Source organism: Sminthopsis crassicaudata, chromosome 3 (genome assembly GCF_048593235.1).
Source record: "Sminthopsis crassicaudata isolate SCR6 chromosome 3, ASM4859323v1, whole genome shotgun sequence".
Taxonomy (NCBI): Eukaryota; Metazoa; Chordata; class Mammalia; order Dasyuromorphia; family Dasyuridae; genus Sminthopsis; species Sminthopsis crassicaudata.
The window spans coordinates 217,857,009-217,884,081 of record NC_133619.1 but is presented as its reverse complement, the minus strand read 5'-3'; the positions used below and the strand labels follow the sequence as shown (position 1 = coordinate 217,884,081).

Sequence of the window (27,073 nt, the reverse complement as noted above, 5' to 3'; positions counted from 1 at the left end):
AGAGGCTTTGAGCTGCTTTCTGTATCTGTTGTCTGAAGATCAGCCTTACTTAAATGGAAAGTTTGGCCTCTCGTTCATTTTTGGGGGGAGGGGAAGGGGTAAAGTTAGAAACCATCTGTATCAGTGGAAACCAAGCCAGCATACACACAAGCCGTTTTTTAAGTAGTTGTAGCTAAAACTGATAATAAAAGCTCATATTTTCAACTTGGTTTACGTCCCATAAAGTTTTTTTTCCCCCTACAACAATTCTCCCTGTGTTAGGTAGAAATAATTTATAGAGAAGTAAGCAAGTTCAGAGAGATGAATTGTCTTGTCTATTCCAGTAGTTGTTAGGACCTACACAAATTTCCAAAAAAAAAAAATGAAAAAAGGCAAAAACCGTCAAAGATTCTTCGTCCTGCAGTAGGCTACTGCCTAGCTAGTGGTAATGCATTAAGCAGCACACAAAGTTTGCAGGTCGGCAGCAATCCCACAGAGTCTACCTTGGCCCGAGCAGGCTTAACCTCCGGAAAAGCATCTCTAAAAAGGGAGGAGAGGAGGGGGAGGAGTGGCCCAGCTTGAAACACTTCATTGGTTAGCACTTCTGATTGCGAACTTTTCGCTGCAACTAGGTTGCAGTTGGGGGACTGCCGGCAAAGAAGTCGTTACTTTGTTACGACCCAGGTGACCAAAAACACCTGCGCCGGGCTTGAAGGAGGTGATGTGGAAGGGAGTAAGCAGAGTAGGAGAGCGGGTCACAAGACACCCGGGGCTGTTTCTCCCTCCCCCTCTTTCCCTCTCTCCCTCTCTAGGACCTATTCCGGGCTGCTCTCTTTAGCGCCCCGCCCCTCTCGCACGCTCCGCCCCGCCGCCATGTTGTCCCCTCCGCTCTAGATGGAAGCGGCTGGGGCCGGAGCCGGGCACTACCCGCGACGCCTCCGCCTAGACTTCTCCGATCTCACACCCCCGTCTCGCGCGGGGCCGGCTCATCCCCGCTGCGGCCTTTGGCTGTCTCGGGCCGCGACCAGGTGAGTAGGGCGGCAGGGAAACCCGGGGAGGCGGGCGCCTGCTGCTCGTGCTGGGACCACAGAGTTCCGGCCTCTCGGGAGCCTGCAGAGGACCGGAGCTGGGGCGGCGTGGAGGGGCTCTCTCCTACCCGGAAAGCCGGAATGGGGTAGGGGCGTCGTCACTCATTGGTGCCCAGAGGGGGCACCCCAGGGTCTTTCACCTCTGACCTCCGACAGCCTCTTTTCTCGGGGGTGGGGCCGGGGCTGGTCACCCCCCTTGCTGCTGGCTTGGCTGTGTCGCGGGAGGGAGAGGACTTGAGTTATTTTCTTTACCCCCACGGGCAGGACCAAGAGAGCCCTCACCACTTACCACCTCTGCCGGACGGGGCCGGCAATTCCTGGACGCTTTAGAGACTTCCAAGTCCTGGGGATTCGCGACCCAAAATGGGGCGCGGAGGGGACCGACCTGTGCCCCTGGAATACTTAGCTTTCTTATTAGTTTGGGGTTTTCTTCCAACTCGTGAGACGGGACGAGAATTTTAAGCGTTCTCCCGGGAAGTTTGGGGTGGGGGTGGGGGCAGAGAACGCCCTGTCTCATGACCCTGCTTCTTTGGAGGAATAACTTTATCCGCCCTGTTCCGTGATTATCACGTGACCAGACTCGTTTTGTTGCTTTTTTTGTCGCTCGCATAAAAATGTTTTAAAACTGAGGGCATTTTTTGGTTTTAGGACCATCCCCAGCGTCTCCTCCCCCTCTCCTTCCCCATATAGCTTTCTCTCTGATAGGAAAAAAAAAAAATCAAAAACCCTCAGTTGTTTCCAGTCTCAGTTGATTACGTTGGAAAAACCTCCAAGGATGCAACTAGGGATTTAAGTCTGTGCTATTGTATTTCGTTTGCTTGAAATTGTGTTTAAGCAAAACTATTTCAGGTTAAATTCTTAAGCAAAGTTCCAGCCTTTTATAGCCTGGAACTTAGGAAACGGGTACCTTGTGTTATTTTAAATTTTCACATCTCAAATAGTGTAGCTCTCTTTTTATATTTTTATAGGCACATTGTATTGTAGAACATATTGGAAAACTCTCTCCCCTCACATCCCCTCCATCGAGATAAAATTATTGGTAGGACTTTACCAGGGATGTTAGAAGCTTCTAGAGAGCTGGAACTGTTTTTTGGTGTTTTTTTTGTTTTTTGTTTTTTTCATCCTCCTCCAGCACCTAGCCTGGCACATAGTAGGCACTTGATACTGACAGTAAACTTTAAAGCGCTTTATTAATGCTAGCTAATTCTACTCTTAATGTTGCTATTGACTATTTGGGACCTTTGAGGCTGAAGAAAAATACACCTTTTGTGATTTTTTTTCCTCCCTAAGTTTAGGATACTCAGTGTTTCTTAGAGTAGGTTTGTAGTGAGATCATAGATTGATATTAAGTAGTACTTCTGCCTTTCGATGCTCTTTCCCTCCATTTTTCTCAGTCCTTCTTCCCCACTGTAGATCCGATATTTAGAAATGCTTGTGTGGTATAAATGCTTTGACGTCACATTCAAATAAAGAGCTCAATCTCAGCAATAAATTACTGATCCTAGAATACAGTAAGCAACATCAGTAAGAGATGAAACTCTTATCTCCAAGTATCACGATCTCCTGTCTTGATTTTTTATAGTTTTAGACTGGAAGAAATGAGAATGGGATTTTTAATTGAAGCATTTCTGATAGGATTAGTAATTTTAATATGGGTATCAGTGGACCTAAAGGCTATTGACTTTTGATTATGGATAGAAATATTAAGAAGGAAGTTATAGCGTTTATAAGACTTATAGAAGATCTGACTTCAAATACTGGCTTTGCAGCTAGCTTAGTTGCTTCTTTGGGAGGAGTTGCATATATGCTTTCTAGTTCTCAAATTTTTCGTCTTTAAAACGGAGTTGCACTTGAGACCAACTTCTAATAGTATATGTGATTTTATGAAAGAACACAATTGTAGGCTAACCTATTATGATGTGTACTGGAATTAGTCAGAAGGTGTGGAATTCAATCCTTGCTTCTCCTTATTTCCATGTGATCTTCAGAAAATCATTTCACCATTTTGGGCCTCTGAGTCTTCATCTGCAAAAAGATGGGAGTTCTAAGGTTCTTACAGGCTCTAGTGTTTTTGTTTGTTGGTTGGTTTGCTTTAAGTAACAGTTAACCAGGAGTTACATACTCCCCTAATTTTGTGCAGATTTCGTGGAAAAATATCTGGTTTGAATTTTACTAGAGTACATTAGTTTAATGACATTAAAGTAATTGTCATTTAAAGCATTTGTTTTGTTTTTGTTTAGCAACTCATTTTACTAAACCATGTGGAGAGTTTAACAAGGAACCTTTTACTCAGTATTTTACATACATTATTTCATATGTGTGAAATCTATGAAGTACACATTCCTAAATATGAATCAAATATTTGTAGTGCTGACAAAGAAGGTACTTTTATTAGGGTGATTAATTCAAAGGGAATTATGATCCAATCTGGGATTGGGGTGACAGAAGATAAAAGGAAGTGGATATAGCAGTCAGAGTTTGAGTATCATCAAAAGGAGTTTCCAATCTTCACTCTGCTACTTAATGCCAGTTTGATTATAGGCAAGCCTTTTAATTTTTCCCTGGGCCTTAATTTCTTGTTCTGTTAAATATGCTACATGGTCTCTTCTGGCTCTCAATTTCTGTGAAAGAGCACTGTTTTCCAACCAGTGATTCTTGGTACTTTGGTGTGGCACGAAGGTTTTTTATCAATATACTTATACATTACTTATTTTTGTCTGCCTGCCAATTTTTGCTTTTTTTGTGGGGAGGAACTCTAGTGATAGATTTAGTTTTAGTTTTGGGGGGGAATAGAGGCCCAGCACTCTGTCCACTGCGCCACCTAGTGGCCAAGTATGGGGATAACATGGCCAAACTGGGGCCTTACCAAAAACCATTTTGATTTTGGCAGGTGATTGGGATGGGAGTAAGGAAAGACTTGATTAAGGCTGAGCTACTAGCAGACTATGATAAATAGTCTAGGTGTGAGTTGATAAGAGGCTTTAGCAGAGTGGAGGTAGTGTCAGAGGAAAGGAGGAGGTATATTCCACAAATATTGCAAAAGCAGAGACAGGTATTGCCTGCCACACATTGGATATAAGACATAAGAGTGAAGAATTAGGGACAACATCTAAATTGTAAGCCTAGGAAACTGGAAGGATGGTGGTATCCTCGACAGTATTAGGGAAATTTGGAAGTGAAGGTTTTAGAAGGAAAAAAAGTTTGGTCTTAGGCATGTTAAGTTTAAATTGTCTTCTGGACATCCAATTGAAAGATAGTTGGGAGATTTGAGGATTCATCAGCATTAAAATAAATCCATGTAAACTAATGGGGTCACTAAGTAGGATAGAGGGACTTGAGAGCTAAGGATGGAACCCTGAGACACACCTATGGTTAGAGGGCATGATCTGAAAGAGAGAGTTAGCTAAGGGATTAGTCAGATATAGATGGGAGAACTGGGAGCGAAAATGGTGCTCCAAAAGAGATTAGAGTATCAAGGAGAGAAGTCTAGGAAAAATGGTTGAGAAAGTAGGATGGACTTCCTCAGAAGGTCTTGGGATCTTTGTTTCTGGAGTTCATTATAAGTTAGATTATGTTTGCTTTGAGGTCGTTATTAATGCTGAAATTTTTTAAATTAAGTGACAGATAAACTAGACTGAGTATGTTAGTGTGAGTTGAGGAAGGCATTCATTGTATATCTGGTATAGGGTGTGTTCAGGGAAGCCTAGTAGTACCTCTGGTATCAAGCTGCTGAGTAAGTGTTTAAAAAGTAGTCTTGGGGCAGTTAGGTGTCACAGTGAATGGAGCACCAGTCCTGAAGTCAGGAAGACCTGAGTTCAAATGTGACTTTAGACACTTAATCCCAATTGCCTCAGGGGAAAAAACTTGTTGTATATATTTATCTAAATGATGACTAGTAGATTAATTGGATTTCTGGGAAAATTGGGACAAGATAAGGATAGATAAGTTGTGTAATCTTTGGGCAGTCCTTTATAAACAAATGAGGAAGGTGGAGTAAGTATTTTTTGTACTGGTGAAGTCATACCAAGGCATGATGAATGCTTGCACATTTTTGCAAAGTTAATTTATTGGGAAGATGTATATAGATATAACATCAATAGTGAATTTTTAACCTAAATATTTGACTACTCTTATCCTGAACACACCTACTTATTGTCCTTTTCCAATTCCTTGAAGTTCAATTCTATCCATAGAAATAGCTTTCTTTAAGGCCGGTCTCATCACCACCTCTTTTCATAAACCTCTGATATCCTCCAGCTCAGTGATTTTTGACAATTCCCTTAACTTTTCTAAGGTTCCTCATCTATAAAATGAAGGAATGGGATTAAATGATCTTTAAGATGTCACTTCTAGCTCTAAAAGTCATATTTGAATATTTAAAATTTTTTTTAATGGCACTTAGGTGGATTATCATTTTATCTATTGAAGTCTAGATTTTGTTATTTTCTACCTTTCCAGTTCTGGAACCCTGCAAGAATCTATCTAATAAGAAGTGCTTAACAAATGATATGTTAAATGGAATGTTTTCTTTTGTTCTTCATTCTTGAGGAAAACCAATAGTATCAGGAGGACTTTGTCTCTCTTTGCAAGTGATTTGGATTTAAATGAGGGAGAACTCTGCAAATGAATGCTTTGGGGGATCTTGGCCTTTTTAAGCTAAGGTCTTTCTCCAGCCTCAGTTTACCTTCCCAAAAGAATTAAACTAAGTAGAAGACCCTCAGTTTGATGATCTTTTGAAGTAGCTTTTTAATTTACAAAGACAAATTTTAATTAATGGTCAGTAAAAAAAACAACAAAAAACTGTGAACGATGAGTGTGATTGTAAAGAAAAGATAAACATTTCTTTATATTGACGTTTAGGGGAAAACTAGGGTATTTTAAAATAATGACTATAAGAATGTGCTCTTATGGCATGCCATTAAGGTTGAAAGGCATATTTGTCTTTAGTGGGAGAAAACCCCACTTTTTTTTGTTACCTTAGTAAAATTTGATTTTGTGCTTGAAATTTAAACAGTTTGGTGTATTAAACAGTTTTTATTGGACTGCTGAATTTTTGTTTTAAGAGTTGGCAAATGTTTTTGACACTGTACTTTATCTCCTTTTTATGTATGTGTGAAAGAAGCCAAGTTTACTAAAGTTCTAAGAAAAAATGCTGCCTTTTTTGTTTGTTTGTTTGTCTTTTGATGCAGCAAACATTGGAATCTGGTAATGGTAGAAACTAGTCCACTTGAGAAATCCACATTTATGGGGTGTGGTTCCTGGTATATGACTGCCAGATATTCTGGCTCCAGCTCATGCTTTCCCTTCCAGATAATTAATTTTTTTTAAGGCTGTGGGACTGGTGGTGCCTAGTTCCATTTTAATTACCTGTTTAAGCAAACAGGTAAAATGTGAGATGGAAACTGGACAGGAAATGTAAAAGTAGCTTTGATTTAAAAGCTTCATCTCTTTTTGCTACCATAATAGCCCCTTGTTTATATTCTGTTTGAGCTGTTCTGTGTAAAATTGGTGATTCCCCCCTTCCCCCCCAGCTCTGGTCTTTTTGTCTAGTTGTTTGTGTAACTCTTTATGATCCCCTTTTGGGATATTGAAGTGATTTGCCATTTCTTTATCCAGTTCTTTTTGTGACACTGCAAAGGTCAGTGGTCAAAGGTACTCTGTTGGGCCTAGGGCAGACTAGTAATTGTAACTGCCAGGAGGGCACGTTACATTTTTGTAGATGAGAAAACTGAGGTACACAGGGTTAAGTGTCCAAGGGTTACATACCTAGTGTCAAAGGTCAGATTTTGAACTCAAAATTTACTGCAGGCCCAGCATTCTCTCCACTCAGCCATCTAGCTACCCAGATTTGTGACCTTGTTGTTATTGCTTTGGTTTAATCATAACAACATACATCTGTGAGTGTATGTATGTGTGTCCCTTACTATTTACCAGAATACTTACATACGTATAAAAAGGGTAGTTTTTTTCCCTCTGATAATGAATACAATAATAATCTAAAATAACCAGTATTCTTTCTCTGTGGTATTGAAACACTCAAGTGAAACTAGTGGATTATCAAGATGTCAACCTTGAATACTAGTGAATACTATTGAATAATAATACTGAATACTATTATAACCAAATAAAATTGCCATTACTACTTATCTCCTAATCCTTGGCCCTTTTTTGCCACAAATTTCTTCTGCTTGGCCTTTCTAAAATATTCTGTGATGGAAATTTTTGGCTACATGTTGCATTTAGCTGTCTTGCTGGCCAATCCTATGATAGTTTTCTGCATGTAATTTCAGTCAGAGCTTGGAAACCAATTGCATGTTTCTGGATGAAATACCTTCTCTGTCTCTGTCTTTCCCTTCTCTTCATGCCTTCTCCTCCTGTCTCCTTGCTCTTGCATTGGTACTTTCCTAAAACATGATCTAAAAATATGAGAGTGGTGTTATCAGCTATACTAGTTATGAATCATATTAGTTGGTGTCTCAAGTTTAAAGAGTTAGTCTGCTTCCTTAGTTTTTGGGGGTGTGCTACCTTAGTGGAATAGATGACTCCCATTACTCCATACTTAATTAGAAGTGATATTCTCTAATTGAACTCCCTCTGCTGTGGTTGTGACCCAACAGTAGGCATATTATTCAGCAATAATTCCTAACATTTATCCTATTTTATTTTTATTTATCCTATAAGTATATAACTTAATAAAATGGCAGTGACATATTTATTACCTAGGTGTCAAGTGTTAGCAACTTCCACTTTTTAACATAATATTGTATTAAAAGTAATATATTAAAAATGTATTTAAACACCCAATTACTAGTATTTCTAGGCTAAGGGCAGTACCAGAAAGTAATTAAGATGAGATCCTTACTTTTCTAACCCATCAGTTTCATGTAATAAGTTTTTTATGGAACTTATCTTAGCCATTCAAGTGTGGTATAGGTCCCATTCAAATTCTTCAATGCTAAGAAATAAATTTTGCAAGAAAAACAAACAGTGTAAGCCAAGTAAAAGGTCTAGTGTGAGGAAACCTTAGCACAGATAAATCTTCATATGTAACAACATCCAATTGTGAAGCATCTGCTATTTGGTAGGATTTGATATTTTCCCCTTTAGAACAAGTTGCATATCCTACTTTAGCTTCTGTGGCTGGAGATGGAAAACAAATGGAGACGGACTGATTGTGCTCCCTTTAAATAAGTGGGAGGTTCAACCTTAAGTAGGGCGGGGCATACATTGCAGAGGTGTTTGAAATATTTGGAAAGATCTGACCAGTAAAGGCATGAAAAAATCATGGTATTCTCATGGAGAACTGGATTTTTGGGAATAAGTTGCAAATCACATTAGTGGCAAGGAGGGCTGACAAGAGAATCCATAAACCTACAAGAGAAACCATAAACCTGGAGGAATGCTTCAGTAAGACAGTAGTCATAAAGAAGAGCTGTCCACAAGAACTATGTGGTACAATACAAAAAGATCTTGGAAGTGAGGCTATAAATGAGTGAACTTCAGTCTCTCTGGAGGCGAAGTGTATAAAGGTTTTGCATTTGTAGATTTGGGGGAAGTCTCTTGTTCATCTTTTATTGTGTAAATATGACTTCTGTTTCTAGCTTCTTATGAGCTTTGGTCACCTTTGTGGAGGGAGTGTCAGTTAACTGAAGTGCCCAGGTTTTGTGTGAGGAAAGGATGTGAAATATCTAAGAAAGTTATTCTGATATTACATGAACATATGGAGATCATTTTAAAGTTTAATTATTTTTATTCTAGGCTTCATTATTCCAGTGGTTCCAGGCAGGTTCCAGGGTTCATTATTCAAGTGATTTCAGGCAACTAGTTGTGTATTTTCTTTATGTTTATCTAATAATAAAAAAAAAATAGCTGGAATAGACAAATGAAGAAACTGTAGCCCATCTAGGTCACGTGATACAAGCGCAGTAGTAGTGTAATATATTCAAATTCATGTCCTATGACATAGAATTAAGGACTCCTTAAAAATATGAACCATTTGGAGAAGCAATTTGTAAACGTAACTATATTTTCAATTTGGCAACTTTTTAGCTGACTATGCCAATGAAAGATTCTGCTGTTAATTCCACCCACTTTGGTAACAGGTTGTTTCTTACTAATTTCCTTTTGTAATTGGTAATTGCTTCCCCCCCCCCCCAAAAAAAAATGAGTTTCTCATCAGACTTTGGATGTTATGTTGCCTTGGAAGAAATGTGTAGAAAGTAACATTTAAATAAATTATCCAGGATAAAGAAATGAGAAGAGTAGGAATAGGATTGTATAGCCAAATTCTCATCTTTTACAACATCATAATTAGGTACAGAGAATTTATTCTGTTATCACTTCTAGCATATATATTTTCTAATTTAATAATTCCATATATATCTATGTGTATGAGTGCATATACACTTATACATACATATATTTGTTTAAATGAGCCTTTAAGGGGATAATATGATAGAATACTGCTTTTGAAGTCAGGAAACGTGGATTTTGAATCCTCATCTGTGATGTTGGGGAAATTTTTTTTTGGTAAAATTAGGAGTTTGAACTAGATGATCACTAAGGTGGGTTTAGTTTTAACATTTTACTAATCTAAATAAAGAACCACAAATGAAAAAAAAATACAAATAGTAGTACAATATTCTGAATTATGGCTGTAGAGTCATATATTTGCTTCTAGTTTGTACCTGTCTTCACTGGGTACAGAGGTGTGAAGTAAGCAGTACTAGGAAAACAATGTATTCTACAGTAGTAAAAATGAACAGTTTTGAAAAACTTTTAAGGAGAGTAATTGGCCGTGTTTCTAGAGAATAAATGCTGCTTACTTCTTGACATAGTGGTGACTAAATTTTCAAAATGACACACATTTTTGGAAATGGCCAGTATGAGAATGTTTGGTTGAATAATATATTTATAATACATAATGGTTTAAACATTTTTCTTTCCATAGGGTGTGGTGTTTTGTTTTTTTGGGGGGAGTGGGAGGGAGGGGGAATAAAAAAAATAAAATACTTATTTGAAAAAATAAAAATTGGGTCTTTTCTTGCACAATTTTCTTTTATTCAGTTCTGCTTGCTTTTTCCTGACTTTATTTTATTAAATTCGATTATCACTTTCTCACTTAATATAGCAGATTCATTATGGTAATTCTCACTGTCTTTACTGATAATAAGGGTAGAGCACTATAGAAAATACCAATGGATGTTGCATTTAACTTCAATTTTTTTTTCCTTTGAATTTCATATCCAGATTATATTGATGTGGGATTTAGTTAGTTTAATTTGGATTTATACTGAGATTTTTAAAAATTGTCATCTTCAGATGGTCTTCCTTTCTGACTTGGTATTGATTTTAACCTTTGCTTTAATCTTTTGTTTCCATAGAGGTATCTGATTCTTAAATTGACCTGTATATTAATAATCAGTCTTGATGTGTCAAACAATAGTCAGTTTTGTTTTGTGATATAATGCTTGCTTCATATCTTCAACTCTGTTGTTGAAAAAAGCATTCTGTTAATAGGCATAAACCTTCTGTAGTGTTTATATAACTGTCCTTTTTCATTCTTGATCTTTTGCTATATTATGCAACATGTTTTGCCATCCTTGGCCTGAATTATTTTCATCAAGTATCAAAGTATTTGCTAAGTTGTTAAGACTTAATAACTCAATGTAGTTATTCACAAAACTTTCCTACTTTTCTTTGCATCAAATGTTGGAATATGGCTGTGCCATTTTCCTAGTGTTTTTTTTTTTTGTTTGTGTGTGTGTTTTCACTATGAGTAATGAGTATATCAAACCAAGATCACACCTTCTGAAATGTTTGTCATTGTCAATTTATGAAACTGATAAAAACCTTTCACACGCAGATTTTCCTTTCTCTATTACTAAATAATCTATCACATTCTTAGAAAATATAAAATTGGTTTGTTATTCTACCCGTATTCTGGCAGTACAGTGAACATAACTAAGGCTTTCTTTTTTCTTTTCAGAACAATGTTGGTAATGCAGATAATGCACTCAAACTGAACAATTTTAAGGTAAAATTAATTAAAATTACTTTCTTTAAAAAGACTTGAAAGTATATCATAATTCAGTTGTTCATATATTTTTATAATGTCTATTGTAACGAGAATGTGATACTATTTCCTCAACAGATACTTTTTTTTTTTTTTTTTTAAGATAAAGCTAGTTAAATAGTAACAATTTACAGGGTGCTTTAAGGCTACAAAATATAGTAACCTTTCAATATCAATAGCACATAATATGACCTCTCCATTTTGTAAATAGAAAAATTGAGATTTGTATCATATTCAAGATATCAATTAAGTGTTGGAACAAGTGCCTCTAAATTAGAAACTGGAAGCATTTTATCAATTGCTTTTTAAAAAATTTAGTCTAAATATTTCATCACTTTTAATGATTTAAAAAAAACTTAGTGATTTATAGCTTTTAGTTCTCTTTTATAATGTCAGATTTGTGATTTCAAGCCTCACTTATGATAGAGAAAGTCCTTTTTGCCTTAGCTAGATCTCATCTACTTAGCCTTCAACCTGGGTTTCCCAAACTCCACCTTCTCCTTTTCAATTCATTCTTCACACAGCTGTCAAATTCCTGAAAGTACAGGTCTGAGTCCTCCTTACATTGCTCAAGAAGCTACAGGGGCTTGTGCTTATTTCTGGAATAAAATACACATTTTTCTATTTGAAATTTAAAATCTTTAAATAGTCTGGCTTTAGCTTATCTTTTTTAAAAAAATATTTAATTTTTATTTTTTTAATTTTATAATTATAAAATTTTTATGACAATATATATGCATGAGTAATTTTTTTTATAACATTATCCCTTGAATTCATCTTTCCAAATTTTCCTCTCCCTCCCTCTATTCCCTCCCCTAGATGACAGGCAATCCCATACATTTTACATGTGTTACAGTATAATCTAGATATAATATATGTATGTAAATCCAATTTTCTTGTTGCACGTTAAGTATTAGATTCTGACGGTATAAGTAACCTGGATAAATAGACAGTAGTGCTAAAAATTTACATTCATTTCCCAGTGTTCCTTCTCTGGATGTAGTTGTTTCTGTGCATCATTGATCAACTGGAAGTGAGTTGGATCTTCTTTATGTTGAAGATATCCACTTTTAATTTTCAAAATATATACATGGATAATTTTCAACATTCATCCATACAAAACCTTGTGTTCTAATTTTTCCTACACGGCAAGTGATCTAATATATGTTAAACATGTGCAGTTCTTATATACCTATTTCTACAAATATGCTTCACAAGAAAAATCAGACCATAAAAGAAAACAAAATGCAAGCAAACAACAAAAAGAGTGGGATATATATATTTTATTATAGCTTTTTATTGCCAAAATATATGCATGGGTAATTTTTCAACATTGTCCCTTACAATCACTTCTGTTGCAACTTTTCCCTTCCTTCCCTCTACCCTCTCCCCTAGATGGCAGACAGTCTCATATATGTTAAACATGTTAAAGTATATCTTAAGTACATTATATGGGTACATATTTATACAGTTAAGAGTGAAAATATTATATTGTGATCCATACTCAATCCCCACAGTCGTCTCTGTGATCGCAGATGGTTCTCTTTGTCACAAGACTGTTGGAATTGGCCTGAATCATCTCATTGTTGGAGAGTCATGTCCATCAAAATTGATTATTGCATAGTCTTGCTATTGCCATGTATAATGATCTCCTGATTCTGCTCATTTCACTTAGTATCAGTTCATGTAGGTCTCTCCAGGCCTCTGTGAAATCATCCTGTTCATCATTTCTTAATAGAAAATAATATTCCATAACATTCATATACCATAACTTGTTCAGCCATTCTCCAACTGATGAGCATCTAACTCAATTTCCAGTTTCTTGCCACTACAAAAAAGGGCTGCCACAAACATTTTTTCACATGTATAGCCTATCTTTTGGAATTTGTTTATGGCTTGTTGAGTTTATTTTTTGAGATTGGGCAGCTTTTTTTTTTTTCTTTTTCTGTTAATATGGATGTTTTATAATTTTTTAAAATACTTATTTCATCTGGGTTACCAGTTTTATTCATATATAATTTGGCAAAATTACTAATAATTGTATCTCTTCTGAATTCATCTCTTTTTCATTTTTGATATTGGTAATTTGTTACCAATCTTCTTTTTAAATCCAGTTAGCAAATGGTTCTCCCATTCCTCCCCTCCAAAAAAAACCAAACACAACACTAGAAAATTTTTTTTGGGGGGGGGTAATTTTGATTTTTTTTTTTTTTTTTCAGGATTTATATTTTGATGTTTAATTGGGCCTTTAAATTTGTTGGTATTCTAGGTTTGTTTTTTTTTTTTTTTTTTTTTTTTTTTTTTAATTTTATTTTATTGCAAATCCAATTCATTGATCTGCTCTTTCTCTTTCCTTGATGAAAATTTTTAGAGATACATTTTTCCTTAAGAGCAGCCACATTTCCAAAATTTTGATATGTTGTCTTATTGTTACCATTATTTTTAATGAAATTATTGTTTCTCTGCTTTGTTTATTGGCCTACCTGTTTTTTAGGTTAAACATAAGTTAAATAATAATGAAATAACAAAGAGCATATTAAACTAATAATTCCAGTTGATTTTTAATAAATAAATTGGCTGTTTATTGACTATACTTTTATTGCATGTGTGTGTGGTCTAACCACATTTAATGTTTAATATTTCTGCTTTTCTACATTTGTTTGTGAAGTTTTAAATGTCCAAATAACTTAGCATGGTCAACTTTTTATAAATGTGCCATAGACAGTTTAGAAATATGCAGTCTTTTCTCTTTCTGTTCAGTAATTTCTAAAATTCTATTCAGGACATTCTTTAGTTTTTTTGGGGGGGGGGGATTAGATTTATCCAGTTCTAAAAAGGGCAGATTGAAGTCCCCCACTATTATAATTTCTCTGTTATATAATATAAATGACAATAAATCAGTTAACATTTCCTTATCAGATGCTATTATTTCTCATATATATGTTTAACATTGATATTAATTTATCATTTACTCCAACAATTTATTTTATAGAATTAAAATTTTATAGAATATACATTATAAAATAATTTAGAGAATTAGAAAAAATAATATTCATCTGGAAGAACAAAAGGTCAAAAACATCAAGGGAATTAATGGGGAAAAAATATATAAAGGATGCTGGCTTAGCAGTACCAAAACTAAACAATATTATAAAGAAGCAGTCATCAGAACCATTAGGTACTGGCTAAGAAAGAGTAGTGGATCAGTGGATTAGGTTATATACACAAGAAATGATAATCAAGGCCTATTATAATTTAGTATTTGATAAACCCCCTAACTCTATCTTTTGAACTAAGAACTCGTTATTTCACAAAAATTACTAGGAGAACTGAAAAATAATTATGTTAGAAACTCTGCATAGACCTACATCTCACACCCCATACCAAAATAAGGTCAAAATGGATACATGATTTGGGCATAAGGAATGACTAAACAAATTAATAAAGCAAGGGATAATTTACCTATCAAATCTTTGGAGAAGGGAAGAATTTATGATCAGAGAAGAACTAAGAGAACATTACGAAAGACAATGAACAACTTTGATTACATTAAATTAAAAAGGTTTTGCATAAACAAACCCAACAGAAACAAGATTAAAAGGGAAGTACAAAGCTGGGAAAAAAATATTTACAGCCCCTGATAAAGATCTCATTTCTAAAATATATAAAGAACTATGTTAAATTATAAGAGTACAAGTCATTTCCCAATGGTCAAAGGATATGAAATGTTTTCAGATGATGAAATTAAAGCCATTTTAAAATCATTCTCAATTAGAGAAATGCAAATTTAAACAACTCTGAGGGAAGGGACTACCTCATACCTCAAATTGGCTAAGATCAAAGGAAAAGATATGATAAATGTTGGAGGGGATGTAGAAAACTGGGAAACTAATGCATTGTTGGTAGAGTTGTGAAATGATCCAACCATTCTGGAGAGCACTCTGGATCTATGCCCAAAGAAGTATCAAACTGTGGATATCCTTTGACCAATTTTTGGGTTTGTATCCTAAAGATATCATAAATAAGGGAGAAGGACTTGATGAGGTTTAGATTTGGGGAACCCAAATGAAATTAGAGTTTCTGTTGGTCAAGGAGTTAAATGAGGTCTAGTGGCAGGTTCGGGGTTCAGGGTAGGTTTCGGCACAAGGGTAGGGAGTTTTGGGGACTCCCTTCTGGTGGTGCAGAAGCTCTCTGTAAAAGACTTTACAGACCTGAAAATTTAGATTGATAAAAGAGGTTTATTAGGGGTTTGGAAGTAAGGTTAAAGTCTGATTAAGGAAATGAGGGTAAAGAGAAGATGGAACTGGAAAAGAGTTATTCCAGTGGGTAGAAGCGCCTTGGGATGCCAAGCATGGAATAGCTAACATGTTTGGAACCTCTACAAAGAGAGGATTTTAGTTTGGCTCTTTTTATAATGAGAGATTTATTTAAAGAGGACCCCCCGTGGGTGGAGTCCCAAATTGGCTCCTCCCTGGGTTTTGGCTAGGGCTAGAATTTGCTTGGTGTGGGTTGGGAAACCGGGAGGGGATCATCAGAATGGGGGCTTGGGATGTCCCAAGTTGGCTCAGATCCCATGGAGGCTTGGGACAAGCCCAGATCTCCTATTGGAATTCAAAGGGATGCTTTTGACCAGGATTTGTGAATGAAAGGCCTGGCATTCTGGATTGGGAATCACAAATAATGCGTCTTTCCTTCCTTCCTTCCTTCCTTCCTCCCTCCCTCCCTTTCTCCCTCCTTCCCTTCTTCCCTCCCTCCCTTCTTCCCTTCCTCCTTTCCTCTCTTCCTCCCTCCCTTCCTCCCTCTCTTTCTATCTTTTTTTTTATACTTATAACTTCTTATTGACAGTACATATGCATGGATAATTTTTTACATTATCCCTTGCACTCACTTTTGTTCTGATTTTTTTTCCTTCCCTCCCTCCACCCCCTCCCCTAGATGGCAAGCAGTCTTATACATATTAAATATGTTATAGTATATCCTAGATACAATATATGTGTGCAGAACCGAATTTTTTTGTTGCACAGGAAGAACTGGATTCAGAAGGTAAAAATAACCTGGGAAGAAAAACAAAAATGCAAACAGTTTACACTCATTTCCCAGTGTTCCTTCTCTGGGTATAGCTGATTCTGTCCATCATTGATCAATTGAAACTGAATTAGATCTTCTCTTTGTTAAAGATAATCATTTCCATCAGAATACATCCTCATACAGTATTATTGTTGAAGTGTATAATGATCTCCTGGTTCTGCTCATTTCACTCAGCATCAGTTGATGTCTTTCCAAGCTGCTCTGTATTCATCCTGTTGGTCATTTCTTACAGAGCAATAATATTCCATAACCTTCATATACCATAATTTACCCAACCATTCTCCAATTGATGGGCATTCCATTCATCTTCCAGTTTCTAGCCACTACAAAAAGGGCTGCCACAAACATTTTGGCACATACAGGTCCCTTTCCCTTCTTTAGAATTTCTTTGGGATATAAGCCCAGTAGTAGTACTGCTGGATCAAAGGGTATGCAGAGTTTGATAACTTTTTGGGCATGGTTCCAAATTGCTCTCTAGAATGTTTGGATTTGTTCACAACTCCACCAACAATGCATCAGTGTCCCAGTTTTCCCACATCCCCTCCAACATTCATCACTATCTTTTTCTGTCATTTTAGCCAATCTGACAGGTGTGTAGTGGTATCTCAGAGTTATCTTAATTTGCATTTCTCTGATCAATAGTGATTTGGAACACTTTCATATGAGTGGAAATAGTTTCAATTTCATCATCTGAGAATTGTCTGTTCATATCTTTTTTTTTTTTTTTTTTTGGGAGGCTGGGGTTAAGTGACTTGCCCAGGGTCACACAGCTAGGAAGTGTTAAGTGTCTGAGATCAAATTTGAACTCTGGTCCTCCTGAATTCAGGGCTGGTGTTCTATCCACTGCACCCCTTAGCTGCTCCCTGTTCATATCATTTGACCATTTATCAATTGGAGAATGGCTTAATTTCTTATAAATTAGGGTCACTTCTCTATATAACAAATGCAGTTTTTTAAAGGGACCACAACCTGCTTCAAACTCACATGTGCAAAAAATGTTTGTAGCAGCTTTTTATGATAGCAAAGAATTGGAAAATGAGTAGATTATCCCATCAGTTAGGGAATGACTGAAAAAGTTATGCTATATGAAGGTTAATGGAATACTGTTGCTCCGTAAATGAATAAGCTAATTTTAGAAAGGCCTGGAAATATTTACTCGAACTGATGCTGAAAGAAGCAAAACTAAGAATATATTGTACACAATAACAGCAAGAATGTGTGGTGATCAACTCTGAAAGACTTGGTTCTCAGTGGTTCAGTATCCAAAGCAATCCCAATAGACTTTTCTGCTTTCAGAATAAAGAACTATGGAGATTTAATGTAAATAAACAAATGCTATGTTCACTTTTTCCCCCTTTTGAGTTTTCTCTCAACATAGTTCATAAAGCACTGTGTATTAAAATAAATTGAAAAGTAGAAAAAATGTATCATTTAGAGTACCTTTCAACCCAATGTAGTTTCTCTTTTGTCTGTTTTTGCTGTTTCTTTTATATCTTGGTTGCTACATCTACTTTTTTTTTCTCCAGTTGAAGCATAAAAAATTGTGCACCAGCCTCTTATTTTAATTCTTTGTGCATTTTTCTGATTCAGGTGTCTTCCTTTTCTTTTTCAACTTATTGTTGCTGGATTTTGCTTTCTAATCTATTTTTGGATGAATTGTAAATTTCCCTTCATCCTATTTGCTTTACTTTTTTTTTCCCCTTTGACAAATGGTGTTGGAGGGTGATAGGTGTCTTAGGTTTAGTGTAATCTGCTTTTACTCTTTTTTCCCTGAAACCTCTCTTTGAAATTCACCCTCAAAAATTTGTTTTGTTTAGGACTAATCTCTTCCTTTAATCTACACTCCCTTTGTTCTTCTCTTTGCCTGAATGAAATAAGCTACTGTGCCCAAAATGTGTATTTTTTCCTCCTTTGGTGAAGTTCTAGAGTTGTCTGCTCTCTTTAACTCTTGTTCATGAGACTTCTTGTATACTTTAATAAACTCAAGTTTTTTGTCTAATTAGATTCTATGACCTCTCCTAATAGTTTTGAGAATATCAGGATATATATTTCTTCATATAAGGAAATAGTTTATCCTTGTTTAATCCCCTATGATTGCTCATTTATGCTCATGTGTATTTTTTTCCCCTTTTGTATTTGTATTTCAGAGTTTCTGTGGAGCTCTAGTTTTTTCATCGGGAATGACTGGAAGTTCTCTATTTCTTTAATGGTACATTCCCCCCCCCCCCCCTATAGAATTATACTTAGTTTTTCTGGGTAAGTAAATCTTGGTTGTGTAAGCCTTTGGGAATATTGTATCCCAAGTTTAGGGTGGTGGTTGCTAAATATGTGATTCTAGATGCAGCCTCTTGTATTTGAATTCTTTCTGTCAACTCGCAATATTTTTTCTTTTCCTTTTTTCCTTCCTCGCAATTTACCTTGAGTATCCATAATCATGGTGGGATTCTTTTTTGTTTGTTCATTCCTTCATCCCTCTATCCAGACTAGGATTTGATGTTATGGCCTGGCTCTGTGCTCTTTTGAAAGGGAATATATCTATGTTGATCTAGTTGTGGTTTTTTTTTCTTTTTCTTGGAGTATTGATTATTGTGTTGTTCTATGATCTCCAGGTCAGCTCAGACTAGGAACCTGAAAGCTTTCTCAACTTCCATAGTTGACCTGAGTTTAGGTCTGAGCAGCACACTTCTGTGTCTACCTTGATTAAGTTCCTAATAGGCTGATACTGCTGCATTCAGCCTCTGCCAGACAGCTGGAAAGCTCTGCAGGTCCAGAATATCAGAACAACAAGCCTCCCTTCTGGTCTAGATCATCTGCCTCATTATTCATTTTAGATTCTCCCTTGTTGCCCAGTTAGTGTGTAAAGGTCTCATATTGTTACAAAATTTCCTACTTAGAAAAAATAGGTTGACAAGTTTCTTTTTAAATTGTAGAAATGCTGTTTAAATGCGAGTTACAAAAATTATTTTTACATTTACTTATTCTGAGTAAAAGCAGTAATTAAGAAGTTTTTTGGTTCATGTTATAGTAACTAAACTACTTTTGGTTGTGTTAGTCAGTAAGCAACAATGATTAAAAAACAACAGTATGTATAAATGAGACTTCAACATAGTTGAGCAAGAAGGTTAGTGGTTTGTATGAATTACCAGTTTTTTTAATAGGTAAGGAATTTCAAGTTGAACTCTATTACATGGACCTGGATATTGCATATGTCAAATTGTACACTTAGCTTCTGTACAAAAGCTGGATAAAACATTCTGATGGTAGCCTAGATCACATGAATTCATTGTACTAAAAAAAATTCCTGCATGGAAAAGTATCTCCCTTGAATAGTGATATTTTAAAAGTCTTTTTTACATGTAAATAGGTCTTAAATATAATACATTTAGTCAAAGATTGTGAAAATTGTCCAGGAAAAGTTGGTGTTTTTAACATGTTGAGGTAGATCTCCAATAGGGGTATGAATAGGAGGCTGTGGAGAGTGGAAACTAGATGGGGCTGATGACATTATAATAGTGTTAGAGGAGAGTTTATGAAGTTGTGAGGAACCAATAGGGCTTTTAAAGAAAACTGGTTTTAAGAAAAAGGAGGGAACTAAGAGTAATCGAGTTAGTTAAAAGCTATTGGGAAGTAGCTGCCAGTTGTACTGATTAATTTTGTGGGGGAAGAAGATAGGAAGAAACTATTGAATTTTAGAATTGCATTAAGAGCTAGAAAGGACCGTATATAATAAGGCTTTAATGGTAGACTAGAACTAAATTGTGGCAGGCCTTAAATAGGGAGAGGAATTTGTATTTTATCCTAGGTGCAAAGGGAATTGTGGGAGAAGGTTTTTGAGTGGAGAACTGTGCTTTAAGATGATTATTTTTGAAGTCATATGAAAATCGCTTAGCGAGGGGAAGACATTGGTGTCAGGGAGTTCAAGTAAGAGACTGTTAAAAGTATCAGACAAAAAGATAATAAGGATCTGAAGTAGAGTGGTGGCATTTTTAAGTACAGGAGAAAAAGTTATAAATTTTGGATGTAAAATGAACAAGACTAGGTACTTGGGTTTAAAAGGGATGAAGAAAAAGAAGTGGAGGATAACTTTGAGGAGGATGGTAGATCCCTTCATTTTACAAATGAGTTTGGGTTTAGAGAAGTAATTTGCTTAGGTCAAATACTTAGGTAGTAGAATGGGAGAGCTTAACTTTAATAACAGGAAGCTTCCAAATTTTCAGTCCTGCTTCAACTGGTCTGATTTAACATTCTGGAGCTTTTCAGTTAATCATTTAACCATATTGTATCTAATATGCTTCCAGAATAGTGTGGAAAGTCCTCCTCAGTGTGTCTCATGTGGTGATCTCATTAGCTTCCATCAGTTCAATTATCATCTCTATACAGATGATTCCCAGATCTTTATATTCAGCCTTAGTTTCTTCTGAACTATAGTCAAATATTTCCAGCTGCCTTGTGAACATGTAAAAACGATGTCCCATGTATATCTGAAATAACATATCTAAAACACAGGATGTATGATTTTCCCCTCAAAACTCTTCTCTCTTGAACTTTCCTATTACTGTTGAAGGTACCACCATCCTCACAGTTATTGAAGCTCAAAGTTTCACTTTCATCTTTGACTCTACATTCATCCCATATCTCGAGTTTGTTATACACTCCCTTCTTGCCACTGATCTATCCACTTTCAATTAGGATTTCTAACTGGACTTCAAATTTATTCTCAGTTATAATATTTCCACTACACATTTGGTAAGGTCGTTTTTCTAAAAACAATACAAAACATGTATATGACCATGTCACACAGCGTTCTTACCACCTTTTCTCCCTCTACTTCCAGTGACTTCCTATTATATCCAGGAAAAAAATATATCTTGCAACAAAACACTTCTAGCTTCTGTCTTTGCCTTTGTGTTGACTGTCCCCTATCTCTGGAGTGCTTTGCTCTGATGAGGACTGTTAGAGACTTTCCTTCTGAGAATTGCCATGTATGCCATGTCAGCTCGTAGGGTGGACCCAGGAGGTAAAATGGGGCTTGGCCTCTGAGGCAGGAGGTTGTATCTTACAGGTGTTTCTTTGAGAAGGCTTGTCCTTTTGCTAGATCTTTTCTTAGGAGGCAGCACTAACTCTAGGTGTCTCCCTTCTGTGGATCTACTTATGCAGTGCTGAGTGGGCTAGGCACAGGATAATCCCAGAGGAGAATAAACATAAATGGCCAGGTTTCCCAAAGGCGAAAGAGAAGGATGTGAAGAGAAGTAGAGAGAGGCAGAGATGTAGAGAGATTGAGGGATGCAGAGAGAGAGAAGCAGAGACATACATACATTTGTTCTTGCTTCCTGCTAACCCTTGCTGAGATTACCAATAAAGAATGGCTGTTTGGCACTTTAACATCCATCTTGTCTCCATGTCTATTGGGGAAGATTGGTATGTATAGCCCTGGCAAGCAATAGCCTCGGAGGTAGGAGGTTACAGAGGCCCTCAGCCACTTAAGTTTCCCTGCCTTCTTTCAAAGCTCAACTGAAACTTCAATTTACTTTACTAGGTAGGCTAGCCACTGGGGGATGAGTTCTTTGATTGTGTCAATCCATGAAACAAAATACATAGAAGAAATGGTGACCAGTATTCATACTGTTTAATACTTTTATTTAAGTTTCATATCATTTGTAAAATAGTGATAATTCTTTACCTGCTTTATTGTTTTTTTGGGGGGGTAGGGTGGGGCAGGAAACACTTTGTAAACCTTAAAATAATATACAAATAGCTATTTGTTTCTGGTTTGAAGCAACAATAAATTTTAGGATAACCTCTGGGTTTGTTTCTATGCTTTCTCAGGATATTTTTATATTTGCCTTATTAAGGTTTAAGAAACATTGTTTTTACTCCTTCCTTTGAAAAGAATGGTGATCGTTTTGACTTGTCTGTGAATTGGACTTAAGTGAGGATGAGTTGTGCAAAGTCACTAACCTCACTGTCTCCTCCAGTGTCATCTGAGTCCAGTGGCAAGACAGGACAGGATTGCTAGAGATGGACCACCCATTCTCAGAACGATATAGCCAAAAGCAAGAATATTTAGATGATTCGGCATATTCTCTTTCATCTATTCTCCTGGGCTATATAACTCTTGATATTTTACTTCCCCCATATTAATTAGCAGTGGTCAGGGATTCTGTTCTCTCATCGCTTATAACATGATGGATTGAGAGCCAGAAGGGACCTTAAGACAATTTTTAACTTAAACTCCTCATTTTGTAGGTTACAGGCTCCTAAAGTTACTTCTCCAATAGTCATTCAGGTCCTCCGATTTTGGAATGTAGGAACATATGTGTAATTGCTTTTTCTGTAGTGCAATAGATGAAAAAGTTCTATTTCACGTTTAGCATAATGGCAATAATGTAGGATTTGAGTTAGGAAAAGTAGTTTTGAATCCTGATTATTTTTGATATTTAGTAGATGTGGGATCATGGACAAATAATTTAATCTTAAGCTACAGTTTCCTGATATGTGAAGTGGAATTAACATAATACATGATATCTGAACATGGATTTTGTTGGGAGGGAAAGATGTTATAAATCTTAAACGCATAATACAGTTGTGAATTAATGTACCTCCGTTTAAAATTACAGGGTTCTGAATTCAAAGCCTTTAGTTTTTTTCATGGCAGAATCTTGCTAATCACTTTGAAGGAGTCAGTGGGGGTACCTTTGTTTAGAAAATGACCATTTTTATACTGCATTGGATCTAAGGGTACAGAAAAATATTTTTTTTTCTCTTTCTTTAAAGGACACTATGGTTGTATTGTGTATAGTTTTAGTAGGAAAAAAATTAAAAATATATTTCACTGAAGCATGAATATTATGTTGAATTCTGAATAAAGAATTGTCTCCATATAGAAAAGATTGGTACCAGTTGATGAATTTTTCTACCACAGCAACACTGGAGAACTAGCTACTGAGATACAGAGTTGTGATCTGCATTGAAAGGAGGGAATACATATTCTAACAAAATCATGGTTCCATTAAAAGTATTCAGATAGAAAATAAGCCTATCTCTCTACATATAAAGAAAATGTTCTTTTTCTAAATACAGACTTAATATCATTCTTATTTTCTCATTGATTTTGGAAAAGAGATCACAAAGTACACATCTATCTTTCCTACTCTTCCCAGTAAAATAATAAATCATCAGCTAACAAATTCACATTTTCAATTTACTTTTGTTATTTTTTATGTACTTTTTACTTTTGCATGACTTCTCAGAACCATTTTTTTTTGTGTTTTCTTGGCAAAGATATTGGAGTGATTTGCTATTAGCTTTTCCAGCTCATTTTACAGATGAGGAAACTGAAACAGGATTCAGTGACTTGCCCAGGATCACACAGCTAGTAAGCATCTGAGGCCAAATTTGAATTCAGGCCTTCCTGATTCCAGGTCTGACATTCTATTCACTGTGCTTTTTTTCTACATCAATTTACTTTGGCCCCCTTCTGCTTCATTAGACAGCAGCCAGTTAACATTAACATTGATCAGTTCTCAGCAAATGGATTGTATAATATAGGTAGTTTAATTTATTGCTAACCTTCACATATTATTGGTTAACTAAGATTGCTAAACAAAGTAACTTTAATGAAAATCATTCATTAAGTATTTTAGACAAGATCAAATTCATTTCCTTAAATTGGCTAACTTATTTTTTTTTTTTGTCTTTGATATCAGGTGAAATTAGCCAAATCATGTTTGCTTGTTTTTCAAACTATTTCTGCTGCCGTTTTGATTCTCTTCTAAAATTTGAGAAAGTAGGAAAATTTCGCATTTCTAATAGAGAAGAAAGAGTCTGTCCTATTGTCAATCTTTTATGTATTAATAATCAGGGGAATCCCATTGTTCTTAATCTTACAATTATAAAGTAACATTCAGACATGCAAAGACAGCCCCTTTTTTTAAATATAATTATATATTGATTTGTTAATTTTGTAACAGCTTTACATGGACTTTGATTGAAGAAGCAGGCAATGTACCATGCTATGGTAGGAGGAGCATTGAACTTGGGAATCAAGAATCCTGGCTTAAAATTCCTTGTCTTTAGACAAAAGTGAATTCTTTCCCTATTAGAATTTACCCAAAATAAGTTTTAATTAGCTTAAGAGTATGTTAGATGAAGTAAAGCAGTCAGATACTACTTTTATGACTGGGCACTTCATCTACTCTTTCTAGCTTTCAGTTCCATTTGTAAAGTGAGTATAATAGTCCTGGTATTACCAGGATGTACTGCCCACAAAAGAATTTTTACTAGGATAGAGAGATAGTTTAACTCAGAAGTTTGTAGTCTAACCGTCATGTAGTTTATTTAAAGGATCACAGAATTTAAGAATTAAAAGTGGGATGTCACTGGTTGTCTAGTCCAACTAAGACCCAAAAGGAACCCCTTTTTTAAGCCTAAGTGATTGTCCCCAAACCCTGCATGAAGAGTTCCAAGGATAGAGAGAGCAGAGTTTGCTTCTTAGGCAGCCCTTTTCATAGCTGTCAATGCAAAAAGAGAATATGAATGTTGCTCTATTTTCTTTAGCTGGGTAATGTATCTTACTATTTGTGTAAAAAAAAAAAAATAAGAGTTTGTCTGAATTTGTCTAAATAAGAACTAAAAGATTTACTTATGATTGTTCTCTTTTTATTTTATAGGATTTTGGAGTAAAAATATTTTATTAAACGATGGCAGGAAAATCATCACTTTTCAAAGTAATTCTTCTTGGAGATGGTGGCGTTGGGAAGAGCTCTCTTATGAATAGATATGTCACTAACAAATTTGAGAGCCAGCTATTCCACACAATAGGTGTGGAGTTTTTAAATAAAGACTTGGAAGTGGATGGACACTTTGTAACCATGCAGATTTGGGACACAGCAGGTCAAGAACGCTTTAGAAGCCTGCGAACACCATTTTACAGAGGTTCTGACTGTTGCCTTCTTACTTTCAGTGTAGATGACTCTCAGAGTTTCCAGAACTTGAGCAACTGGAAGAAAGAATTCATTTATTATGCAGATGTCAAAGAGCCTGAAAGCTTTCCTTTTGTGATTTTGGGTAATAAGATTGACATAAGTGAAAGACAAGTTTCTACAGAAGAAGCTCAGGCCTGGTGCAGAGACAACGGCAACTATCCTTACTTTGAAACAAGTGCAAAAGATGCCACCAATGTTGCAGCAGCTTTTGAGGAAGCTGTTAGAAGAATCCTTGCTACTGAGGATAGGTCAGACCACTTTATCCAGACAGATACAGTCAATCTTCACCGAAAGCCTAAGCCCAGTTCATCTTGTTGTTGACTATTAAAAAGCTTTGCCAATATAGCTCTAACCAACTCATTTACAAAATGGGGCAGGGGAAATGGGAGGAAGAACAATATAGAATAAAGGTCCAGGAAGTCCAATTCTGATAATAAAATTTAATCTAATCTACTACTGCTTCATTAGAAAGTGGAAGGGAAATATTCATTCATTAAGTAACCTATTTAACTGAAGGCACGTAACATATATAAATCAAGATTGTCTCTAATAATAAATGGTTACTTAAAATTTAATGTGCAACTTGAGAGCTAATAATAAATCAAATGAATAATTGTAAATAAAATGAAAACTTGAATTTCTGGAAGCACTACTTGGGTTTTTCCCCCTAGAATTCAAATGGAGAATGCATTTTTTGTATGTATATATTTTTACAAAATTAGCATTTCATTCTTGGTTCACTGAAAGCACATTTTAAAAATGCTTATTAAAGAAATTAATCACAAGTTTACCTTGAACTTGAGTGGTATATTTCATGTTACATGAAATTATTTATTTATATCTGATCTATAAAGAGTGGAATACAATTGATACAAGGCAAAAGTTTTAGGCTACAGCTGATTTTTTTTTTTTTTTTTTTCTCCATCGCAGTACTGATTGATTTAAAATACATACTTTTAAAGTATCTGGAAATGTAGCCATCTCTGATAAGATTTTTTTTTTTTTAATTTTGAAACTGGAAATACTCATTTTTAAGTAAATTAGAATGCATTTATATAGCAGCACATTTTCATTAAATATTTGGTGTTATAGACAAGGACATTCTGTCTCACCTTTAAGGGAGAAATTGGTATTTTCACCTTTATCCTTAGAGTTGGGATGTAGTTTTTCTGAGACATTTTTATTAAGAAAATATATATTTTTCAATATAATAAGAAAAAATGTAAACCGTGGAGGACATGATTACAATGAAACAAGATTTTTCTTTAAGAGAAATGCCAGTTTTCAGGCTTTTTTTTTTCCTCTTTTCATTCTAAAATTATTTAAATTTAAATTTGAGAATTTCCAATTTTTAGTATTGTATATGTTGCCAATCTTGACTTATCTCCATTCTCTATTCTTCCCTTCTTATCTCACCCCTTTTCTTCTAGAAAATAAACCTGACTACATAAAGGGTTCTTATGTTCTATAATATACATTTTAAATATCTTAAATTACCTAATAGTGTATATTTAATTGTCATTAGATGCTGACATTTAGAATGTTTTATAAAAATTTATAAAGTATTTTATACATCATTTTCATTTGGATTCTCACAATAGGTTTTCAGGTTATCCCCATTTTATAGATGAGGATACTAAAGCTTGGAAGAGGTTACTTTATCAAGGTGGTAAAACTAATAAAAGACAAATTTGCTACTCTAGGTTTTCAGAAGTAGAATGTACAGCGTCTTTCACATTTTCACATCCTTCCTTTTTATCAGAGCTTGAAACTAGGGCAGTCACTGTCTCAGACTGGTAACATGGGAAAGGGTGGATGGTGATAATTATTCCCATAAACTTTAAATTCCTCTCTCGTGG

At 35.5% G+C, this 27,073-nt stretch overlaps 1 protein-coding gene across 6 annotated transcripts; it reads left to right on the top strand.

The window, feature by feature from the left end:
• The first annotated feature begins 614 nt into the window (after positions 1-614).
• RAB9A (RAB9A, member RAS oncogene family) lies at positions 615-26,008 on the top strand. Of its 6 annotated transcripts, XM_074299986.1 has the most exons (5): positions 847-1,007; positions 11,056-11,103; positions 18,378-18,439; positions 23,512-23,651; positions 24,900-26,008. In XM_074299986.1, exon 5 carries the CDS (start codon positions 24,930-24,932, stop codon positions 25,533-25,535), a length of 606 nt encoding a protein of 201 aa, XP_074156087.1. In that variant the 5' UTR covers positions 847-1,007; positions 11,056-11,103; positions 18,378-18,439; positions 23,512-23,651; positions 24,900-24,929; the 3' UTR covers positions 25,536-26,008. The 6 variants fall into 6 exon arrangements, with proteins under 6 accessions (XP_074156083.1, XP_074156087.1, XP_074156084.1 ...); XM_074299983.1 differs by lacking the exon at positions 23,512-23,651; XM_074299984.1 differs by lacking the exon at positions 23,512-23,651 and having other exon boundaries at positions 18,378-18,486.
• The last annotated feature ends 1,065 nt before the right edge of the window (positions 26,009-27,073 follow it).